At 45.3% G+C, this 10,668-nt stretch overlaps 1 protein-coding gene across 3 annotated transcripts; it reads left to right on the top strand.

Moving 5' to 3' along the window:
- Positions 1-224: 224 nt before the first annotated feature.
- Positions 225-8,580, top strand: cercam (cerebral endothelial cell adhesion molecule). Of its 3 annotated transcripts, none has more exons than XM_036529278.1 (12): positions 225-496; positions 1,059-1,169; positions 1,546-1,663; positions 2,249-2,383; positions 2,464-2,668; positions 2,800-2,919; positions 3,171-3,247; positions 3,647-3,753; positions 3,916-4,036; positions 4,376-4,503; positions 4,708-4,911; positions 7,397-8,580. In XM_036529278.1, the coding sequence occupies exons 1-12, from the start codon at positions 297-299 to the stop codon at positions 7,626-7,628; spliced, it is 1,758 nt and encodes a 585-aa protein (XP_036385171.1). In that variant the 5' UTR covers positions 225-296; the 3' UTR covers positions 7,629-8,580. The 3 variants fall into 3 exon arrangements, with proteins under 3 accessions (XP_036385171.1, XP_036385170.1, XP_036385172.1); XM_036529277.1 differs by having other exon boundaries at positions 3,904-4,036; XM_036529279.1 differs by having other exon boundaries at positions 411-496; positions 1,037-1,169; positions 3,904-4,036.
- Positions 8,581-10,668: the final 2,088 nt, after the last annotated feature.

Genomic DNA, 10,668 nt, shown 5'->3' with positions numbered 1-10,668 from the left:
TAGCATTACACAGAGAAAAGAACGAAGGTTTTGGTTCGACCAATGAAAGAAGAACATGTTGCGCAGTGAATACAAATTCCTTAAATATTGTGCGGTACTACTCGAGTGAAGAATGACGAAGGAAGTTGAAATTCAAAACCTGCAGCGACACACGTCCGCTCTTGGAAAGTAGACTGTTTTGGGGAGGGGGGGGGGTGAAGTTAAGGAAAAACCTCTTTCCCTGAGCTGCTGACGCGGACAGCGGCTGTGTGTGACAGTCTTTTCCCATTTGAAGGACTGTGGATGTACAAATCACCATGTTGCTTTGGATTGTAGTTTTGGCGGCGATCGCAAGAATAGACTGTTATTTTTCGGAAGAGAAACATCCCGAAGAGTCGAAAATGCAGCCGCCTACGGTTGTGATTGCAGTCATTGCGCGGAACTCTGCTCACTCGCTGCCATACTATCTCGGGGCTCTGGAGAGACTCGACTATCCCAAAGATCGCATCTCGATATGGTAGGTGGCCTTTCTACACGAATGCAACCTATTCAGGGGGCCGCTAATAGCCTTTTTTGTTATTTGCACGCATACAAAGGTCAATCATATTTAAACTTAATCGGTCGCCCCGCTCTCTAGCTCCCTTCCTTCCCCTCAGTCTCTCCCCTCCCCTATTTAAAAATGTATTTTGTATATTGCGGTTATTGCAGTAGCTAACACAACAGCGACGAGCTTGTTATCTGTAAAGCGAAAAAATATATTTAATGTAGAGTTTTGCTGAAGTCTTTGAATAACAATAACGTCATTCCTTAAGATATAATCACAATCATAAGTTTTCTTTTAATACGTTTCTTGGAATTGTTAATTCGTTTTTAGAACTGAAGTTATATTGCCTTTAACACCAGACTTGAGCTGAATACTATGCCATATCTGCTTTCATGACTTAATCTGAGAACATAGATCAAATGCCTGCCTGGTATCCTGTGACTACCAGAAGTCATTTTGTGACAAAATGTGGACCAGGTGATTGGCCTGTATCTTCCCTTTTTTTGTAAACAGCAGTGTCCCTGTGTTCTGACAGGGCAGCGACAGATCACAACATTGACAACACCACTGCGGTCCTGCGGGAATGGCTGACCATCATGCAGAAGTTCTACCACTATGTGGAGTGGAGGCCAATGGAGAAACCCACGTGAGTACCCTTCTCCGACCCCTTCCTCAACCCCTTCCCCAATACCTTCCCTGACCCCTTCCCCAACACTTTCCCTGATTCCTTCCCCAACACCTTCCTCCTCTAACTCCAGCTGCACTGTATCAAAAACGGTCTTGCCGTGGATTTGTGGCCGAACCCCCAAAGCAGGGTTTCACAGACATTCTGAGAGCTCCAGGGCTTTTAACTTGAGCACCTTTCCTCCCTCACCCTTTGCTCTGACTCAGGGGAATGAGCGAGCAGGTCTGTACTTGGCTTATGCAGAGCGAGCTGCTGTGCAGGTGATACAGATATAGCCCCCACTGCCGCTATCTTGGCCACTGAGTTCTCACTAGGTGGTGCTGGTGCTGCTTTGCAGGTCTTACCCTGGGGAGATGGGGCCCAAACACTGGACCAACGGCAGGTACGAGTATGTAATGAAGCTCAAACAGGCTGCGCTCAACTTTGCCAAGAGACGCTGGGCAGACTACATCCTGGTAGGAAGCCCCTCTGTTCTGCTGACTACCCCTCCCCTCTACCACCTCCTCACTACCTATGCCTCATGGCCTCCTTGGTAAATGCAGGAAGATGCATTACATGCATCTCAACTTCACTAAGTCATTTTTAAACCTCACACCTAATTACCTCTGCCAAATCATGGTTGGAGTACAGCTTATGGTCCATTCTCCCCTGTTGGATTCTCTGTCTCTGAACAGTATTTTATGGGCATATTTGGATGAAACTCGACATGGTTACTTTGGGACAGGGAAGAAATTATTAAATTGCAGGACTATGTTATGATGACTGTTAAGCGTGGCGGGTGTATCTATACCACTGGTGTTGAAGTTTGAATTTATATGAAAATCAAGGCCAAGTGGATTGTTCAGTTGGACACACTAATAATCCACTAAGTAAAATGGCTAAAAAAACTGCATGGAGCCTCCACACATGTCTCTGAATAATATTTAATTTATACTGTAGGACAGCCATAGAGGCCTAAAAGATCGTCTGTTGTGATGTAGTTTCCTGATTGGCATAGGTGATGAGATTGCAGTGTCTAAATTCTCTCTCTCTGTTATCAGTATGCAGACACTGACAATATCCTGACTAACCCAGACACGCTCAGCCTCTTGGTGGCTGAGAACAAGTCTGTCATTGCTCCCATGCTGGACTCACAGACTTACTACTCCAATTACTGGTGTGGCATAACTCCACAGGTGAGGCATTATCACATACCCATGAGTATTTACCACCACAGGTTTGATCGCTGCACTCACTGCCGCCTTCTTTTTGTTAGGGTTACTATCGGCGCACTGCCGAGTATTTCCCTACCAAACACCGGCACCGGCGTGGCTGCTACCCTGTTCCCATGGTGCACTCCACCATGCTGCTGGACCTGCGCAAGGAGGGCACCAAGAAGCTGGCCTTCCACCCTCCTCACCCAGACTATTCGTGGCCCTTTGACGACATCATCGTCTTCGCCTTCTCCTGCCGTGTCTCAGGTACAGTGAGCCCTACTGGCTGAATGGTTTCTCGCATTAATTAAGGGCTCAGGTGCTGCTCCTAAACCATGGTGCTAACAGTCTGTATGTATGTATGTATGTATGTGTGTGTGTGTGATGTGCTGTATCAGAGGTGCAGATGTATCTGTGCAACAAGGTACGCTATGGCTACATCAATGTCCCGGCAAAGCCACACCAAACCATCGAGGATGACCGAATCAACTTTGTGCATCTGCAGCTGGAGTCCATGGGTGAGTATGTTGTGGATGAGAAGGTGAACAGTCTTTGTGTGTTCCTACATTCTGTGGTGTGTGTGTTTACGCTTTGTGTGTATGTATGTGTGTATTTGTTTTTCTTGACAAAGTGAGCACAGTAAGTATAATATGGCCTGTAAATGAGTGTTTGTCAAAGTTTATGACTCATCTGTTGAAAAGTGAACACACTAGAGAGTGATGGCACTCTTTTGGAAACGCCATACAAAAGCTCTTCATTTCTTTTTCAGTTGACGGGCCACCCATGTACCCCTCGTGGTACATTCATCTACCCCCCAAGCAAACAGACCTCATGGGCTTTGATGAGGTGAGACAATTCACTGCGCCTTATTCCACGGAGACTACACGCCAAAGACCAGATTATGAGGATATCCCCTGGGACTGGTCAGAACTCACCAAACTGTGTATAAACACTTTGGTAGGACACTTCAAACATAAAAAGATAAAAAGTTGCTGAGCTGGTATGTGGTGATGACTAGCTGTGTACCCAAAAAGACACTGGCAGAAATTTGTACAGCCATAACTGCATTTAAGCCTGTCTGTATTTTCATATGAAAATTTGGCTGTATTATTGTACACATCATAGAGGTGAACGACTAAAAGAGAGTGCTCACAGAGAAAACTTTTACTTCTTTTGTAGTCTCTGGGAAACTTCTTTCCTTCTGTATGTGAGCATTTTCTACCTGTATCTCTGACCTCACCACAGGTGTACCTGATAAATTTGCGTCGGCGTCCAGACAGGAGAGAGAGGATGCTGTGGTCACTCTATGAGCTGGAGATTGATGTCAAGGTGGTGGACGCCGTGGATGGAGGGTAACTTGGCTAATTCTCTCACAGCACCATCATATTCCACACATCAGGCAGGGAGCTGCACACCAGGAGGAAAAAATACCCGTGTTACATTCATATCTGCATGTCCATTCCCTGCATCCCCCCCCCCCCCCCCGCCGCTGCCCCGTGCAGTGCTCTCAACAGCAGTGACATCAAGCTTTTGGGTGTGGACCTTTTGCCGGGATACTACGACCCCTTCTCTGGTCGTACCCTGACCAAGGGCGAGGTTGGTTGCTTTCTCAGCCACTACTACATTTGGAAGGAGGTAAGAGGCCAGGAGGGGGGACAGTCTGCACACATTCTCATTTTTTTTGGTCTTCAGTATGATCATAACCATAGCTGGCTAAGGTCCTTATTGTGGAAAGCAGTGGGCAAACCTTCTGAAACATTCCCAGAATCTCCTGCCTGAAACAGTTCTGCAGCTACGAAAATTCCATATCTGAACTGATGTTGATATTTGTGGTACAGTATTACAACCACAGTATTCCCTGTGTGAGACCATATTATACCCCAGTGTTCATTATCTAAAATGATAGGTCTCAGGATCTTTGGCCAACATTAGCTGTAGATTTCCGTCTGAGATGACCGAGTGCTTTCCTCCCAGATAGTAGACACGCAGCTGGACAAGGCGCTGATCTTTGAGGATGACGTGCGTTTCCAGGGCAACTTCAAGCGGCGGCTGCTACGCCTGATGGAGGAGGTGGAGAAGGTGGATCTGGACTGGGACATAATGTGAGTGGGGTGGGGCCAGACCATATCAGCCACCACTCTGGATCAGACAGTGTGACAGGGATGTTGCCATGGAGACCGCGCGGTCTAGCTGCTCAGTTGTGCATTGTGTTGGCGCGGGGTAGAGAAGAGTGCCCCCAGCAACATGCCCCTCTTTGTGCTGCAGCGCCCCCTTGTGGCTCATACTCGCCCCCGATTCTGTTGCAGATACCTGGGTCGGAAGCAGGTGAAGCCTGGCGATGAGGAGCCGGTAGAGAACGTGAGGAACCTGGTGGTGGCGGATTACTCCTACTGGACACTGTCTTACGCCATCTCCCAGCAAGGGGCCCAGAAGCTTCTTAACACGGAACCCCTCTCCAAAATGCTGCCGGTAGACGAGTTCCTGCCTATAATGTACGACAAGCACCCCAAGTACGTAGGAGCAGCACCCCTGCCCACCTGACACATTGCTGTCTTGGTTGCCCTGAAAACTAAGGGTCAAGAAATTGTCCAACTGGTGGTGTCCATGTCTCCCATGTCTCCATGTCCAGTTTCCCCTTTGATCAACTTCCCATTTAGGGCTCATCGCTGCCAGGTCACATGGATGCAAACTGCATGGTGAAAGTTAAAATTGGGTCCAGATGAAGTGGGAGTTTGTCTCATATTTATAGCTTGGGTGAACGGTTGCAGATGTGTAATCTTGGGTTTGACTGCGCATTCTGAAAGCCCTGTACTGGCTGCCTCCTCTGATATGCTCTCCTTTTCCTGGCTCTGAGAGGTTTAATGATACCAGCCTTCCACATTCCACATTTGTCTTTTCTTTTTTTTTTAAGAACTTTTCCACTTTGTAACATTGCATTTCTCTGTCAGTTTTTTCCCTCTGTTAAAGACTTGTCATGTTTGGATTAGTTAGTTAATCTGGTTAAAAGCCGTCTCCCATGGTGTGGCCGACCGACCATAGCAACAGGCCCACTGAGCCAATGGGAGCTGAGCCCAGAGAAGAGTCTGGAAAAGGCATGCATCGGAGGAATGGAGGCCAGTGTGTGCTCTGTGCCATGTGGAAAAATGGGCCTCTGCCCCAGTCCCACTATGGCCGTGATAGGCTCGGCTTCATGCATTCCGGCCAATACACAGAAATGTTGTTCCTTTACTAAGAGCACAACCAAAATTATCAATTATTTAAATGAGCTTAGTGGTTGTGTGTGAGATCAGTGAGACTTCCCCTACCAGCTGCTTGGATTTTCTTTATGCCACTGCTATAAAGAATCACAGTGTTCAACTTTACAACAACCATTATGCATAAAACAGACTTTAATAAATCTCTTCCTGTTCCTGATGTGGGAATGGCCACCTAGGGGGTTCAAAGAGCAAGGGAATATTTGGTTGAAATGAGTGGTGATGGTGATTCCCATTAGTGCTAAAAAAGAGACACATGACTGCTCTCTGTATATTAGCATTTTATAAAATGTCATGGTGTAGTATTAAAGCACCATGCCGGTGGCCTCAGTGGTTGCCGATATGATTGCCTTTGCTTGGCCTTTGCATATCTCTGAGATAGGGCTGGGTGATATGGCCTATAAATAATATCGCAATATTTTTAGGCTATATTGCGATACACAATATATATCTCAATATTTTGAAATCTCCTCTAAAGCACTTCATAAATGCTCAATTTAACCCTTTGATGCATACAATCACACCAGTATGATGATTCTAATAGTCCCTGCAGCATATGTCTGCATTAAAACATTCTTGTTTATATTCATTAGTGGTTTCTATTGGAACGATTTTAAACTTGCATGCAAAAAGGGGGAAATCACAACCAAGTTAAATTTAACAGTATTTTACTGCATATTTTGCAGATAACCGTTGCTTGTTCAACATCTTCCTTGCGATACCAGGGCTCTAGACTAACTTTCCCACTGGTAGCACTGGTGGTACCAACTTTTTCAGTTGTTCGCACCAGCACATGATTTGGGCGCACTTTTTTTTTTTTGGTACAGCATGGTATTAATCAATGACCTTGCATGCTGATGAATAGTTGTCTTGCCAACAAGAGGTCCCGACTCAGACACAACTGATGATGAGAGTGCAGGTGCAGGCAGGGAGAGACCAACTGAGCCAGTGAAGAAGAAAAAGTACTACTTTCAACCACAATGGCTAATGCAGTACCCGTGCTGTAGGGGCACCAAAACAGCCTAATCATCATGCACTCGCATGAATGTGACCACGTGAAATTTTAACTCGCACACTCTCAAAAAATGGTCGCAGTCTGGAGCCCTGGATACCCAAACCACTGCCAGACAGTGGATGCAGTGCTGTTTCTTTTCGGAACCAATTCGTCTGCCTCCATCTTCTATTACCTTTTCTGAACACAGCACATATAAACTTGCTTTGGCGCTTCACTTCTTTCGCTCTCTCCAGGCTCTTTCCCTGTTCCCTCCAGATACAAAAACACGTCTCACCTATATACGTCACACACACTCACCCAGGAGAGTAGTCTGGATGGGCGGGGAAGTGTGTGTGATGTATGTATGTGAGTTTTTTTCTTTTTGTGTCTGTGAGAGGGAGAGAGCCATAGGAGAGAGTGAGAGAAGCGAAACGCCAAAGCGAGTCTCATGCCAACGGCTTAAAAAAATTAAGTGACAATTTGTACTCGATGTTCGCGATATAGTCATTTACTACATCCCACATAGAACAAGCTGCGATACATGGAGTATATTCAATATATCGCACACCCCTACTCTGAGATGGTGCTCGTAGTTTTAGTGCAGGTTTTTGACAGGGTCAGTGTATATGGGCAGACATTCACTGTAGTGTTACTCTTTATCATTGCCAGTTGTGGTTTATCTGTGTACATATACAGTCTTTATAGCTTGTCACCTAGTGTTTGTTTTGTGATTTCCGTTTTGCACAGTGAGAAGTACAAGGCCCATTTCCCCAACCGGAATCTGCAGGCATACTCAACACGCCCTCTGCTGGTGCAGCCATGTCACTACGCTGGGGACCCAGAATGGGTGAGCGACACAGAGACCTCAACGCTCTGGGACGATGACACGGTGCAAACGGACTGGCGAGGGTCCTACAAGACCTTGAAGGGCGCGCCGCCCCCCGTGGGCTGGCAGAATGCATACCATGATGAGCTCTAGCCTTGAAAGGGGACCAATGGATAGAGGCTGATGCTGAAGGTGCTCTGGCATAAGTCATCATTGCCATGCAAGGACCTCTCTTTTGTGGCGTTCCCTCTATAGACAGGATCGCTGGGGGTCTGTTGACCTGAGCAGGGAGAGGTGTGTCAGGTCCTCTGTGGCAGGAGTGCCTGACCAAGAAAACTCCCCTGTCCCTTCTTCACATAATATAGGACCTCTTGTCCCTACAGCCCACAAGTTTTGGCTGTCAGTGCACCTGGAACCAAGAGCCCTCCCCATCCACAAAGAGACCATGTGCATGAGGGCACCTCTGCACAGTGGACCACAGTCTTTTCATGTGTTTATCCGCTTATCTGTTTCCAGATCTGTTTTCCACGCTCCCCAACTGCTTCTGTGCTACCTCTGTTATAATCACGTGCCTGTACTATGTGATCCCTGTAGCTCCAGTTCTCCTGTGGCAGTTGTGCCATCTGGTGGCCACCTTTGGATCACATTTCTTTTTTTATCATAATGATTGCTAGGTTCATTTGTGAGTTGAGCCATTCAGAACTGCATGACATGTATAGCAGTGGTTTCTCTTGCTAGTGCACTGCGCCAGCTTTGCCCCCTCTGGGGCTCAGCATCCTGGCAGAGGAAATGAACCCTTTCCTCCTCAAGCCCCGAAGAGTAGAGCTGGAGGCCTTGGTGAGAATGTGAGCCATAGAGCCTGGGAATAGACAGACCACCTCAGAGCAGGGAAGTGTTGCCTGAAAAGTGGTGATGACTCCTCACTGTGATGAAAATCAAGTGACATTGTGAGCATGTCTGTCCACATCCTGTATATGTTCTAAATATGAATGTTATTGTAAGCTCTGTGCTTGTAAAGCTTGTAGGAAAGAAAGTATGTGTTGCTATTATTATAAGCAGCAGTAGAATTCATTGTAGTTGTAGTAATTATGTTCTGTTTCTAATTTATTTCAGGTTCAACTAATACTTCTGAACTTATATCACAGTTTGTCATCATCAAGTACAATCAGAAATGTAGCATAAAGTAAGGTCAGTATTTTTGACACAATAGGTCGTTTACTGCATTCACTGAAAAAGTTTTACCTTAAGCAGTGTAACCTTAAGCAGAGTTAAAGCAAACTGTTTGATGTGCCTTAAAAGAGTTACAGAGGGACAAACATTTTTACTTGTCATAGTAACTAAATTAATAAACTTGGGCTCAACTTTTCATCTGGTCTTCCAGGCTGTTTGCACAGCTAAGTCAATGCTCAAACTCTGCAGAAGTTCCTCAAGGGCAGCATACATAGCTCATGGATACCGTCTATATCACATGTGTACAGGTTTCCACATGTGACTGTGGAACAGCCTGGAGGGTCAGGACACAGCCCCCCCCTTTCTAAAAAGTTTTTTTTTATTCGTATATTGGTTATATTATAAGTAATAAATAGCTGTGTAAGGCTGTGGTTTCGTCTTGATCAGAGACCTCTGGGGCAGAGGGCCCAGAGTGGGACTGGAGGAGAGGGCCATTTTTCCACATGCAAAAATTTAGCATTTCTTAAAGAGCATCTGTAATACCTTGAGTGCCAAAAATACAAGTCATAGTGCCATACACCTAATATGTGTTTATTGTAATTATTGTAAAATATCAGTCTTTGCCTTGATGAGAGATAAAACATATGTAAGCAGAGAACTGACTCCCAGCTGTTTAGAGTATATGATCTGCTCTGTAGTTGACTTTTTCTAGCAGAGAAGTGGTGAAGTTCACACTCAGAAGAAGAAGGCTTCAGTCAGTTCCAGAGTTCTAAATTTTTTTATTGCACAAGAGGCCTTCAGCATTATCAAGACCCAAGACACTTTTGGGTTCTTCACACCAATTGAACCAACTTGATACTTTTTGTTCCCGGGAGGTTGGTAGTTGCAAGGGTTTTGCCTGAAGTAAAATGTGTAAAATCTGCTAAATCATAGGCAATGCTGGTATACAATAAAAAGGGAATGAGGAATAAACACAGTAATGAGCACTTTTTTCTGAATTTACTAATTGCATTTAAATAAGTAGTTATGCAGAGAGACTGTTTGCTGTTTTACATACAACAAGGCTCAAATACACCACACATACGTGGCAGTGTAGCATAGTGGGTAAGGAGCAGGCTTTGTAACTGAAAGGTTGCTGGTTTGATTCCCCCCTGGGGCATTGCTGCTGTACCCTTGGACAAGGTACTTAACCCACTTCTACCTCAGTAAATATCCAGCTGCATAAATGGATAACATTGTAAAAACACTGTAACCTATGTGAGTTGCTCTGGATAAGAGTGTCTGCTAAATGCCAATAATGTAATACGTATAAGCCTTAATCCTTCTCCCCTTAGGCTGCCTGCTTGTAAAGAAACAGCTAGGTAAAAAAGGTTTTATGTTAACGTCCCTCTGTCTGATTCATCACACTCTATCGCCCTGCGCTAGCTGAGCTCTCCTCCAACATAATATTTCACATCAGTAACACAGTAATTAAATGAAATGGAAGCATGGAATGCGGATGGACTGGCAGGGACTGCTCCTACTGGAAGCCATGAGTTAAAACCAGGTAGACTTAATCAAATTCAGCTGACTGCTTACAACTAAAGTCAAAATCAGCAAAACTGTGCATTCCCATCCACAGTGCTTGCTGCATCATCTAATTGGAGAACACTGTTATCCATGATTAGAGTAAAACAGTTATAAAGTGACACAATGCAGCTGTTTTTTAAGCAGCCGTGATTATGGATTATGGAGTGGATAGCCTATAGTTTAGTCAGGGAACAGCAAAAGCAAAGAACCTGACATCTTTACAGTTTGTGATCTGTTATGTAAATAACAAATTATCTATGAAACCGAATGATCACCATCACTGCAGTAACAGTGTTGCATTTCGTACCATGAACAAGTCCTGCATTAGCCAATCATATCAACACCTTTATGCAGACCCCTACATGAGAAAGAAGGCCCATCCTGTAAGGTAGGTGCCAAGACTTGTCCCTCAGGTGTCATAAGACTGAAGAAAATGGTTTCCCTGGCTCTTCCT

The sequence above is a fragment of the Megalops cyprinoides genome, chromosome 5 (assembly GCF_013368585.1).
Source record: "Megalops cyprinoides isolate fMegCyp1 chromosome 5, fMegCyp1.pri, whole genome shotgun sequence".
Classification (NCBI taxonomy): Eukaryota; Metazoa; Chordata; class Actinopteri; order Elopiformes; family Megalopidae; genus Megalops; species Megalops cyprinoides.
This window is presented reverse-complemented; position numbering and strand designations above follow the sequence as displayed.

Coding starts and splice junctions, on each gene's coding strand:
- cercam (XM_036529277.1), top strand. CDS start 297: ATGTTGCTTTGGATTGTAGTTTTGGCGGCGATCGCAAGAATAGACTGT. Junction 1,170..1,545: donor AGGCCAATGGAGAAACCCAC/GTGAGTACCCTT, acceptor GCTGCTTTGCAG/GTCTTACCCTGGGGAGATGG. Junction 4,037..4,375: donor ACTACTACATTTGGAAGGAG/GTAAGAGGCCAG, acceptor CTTTCCTCCCAG/ATAGTAGACACGCAGCTGGA.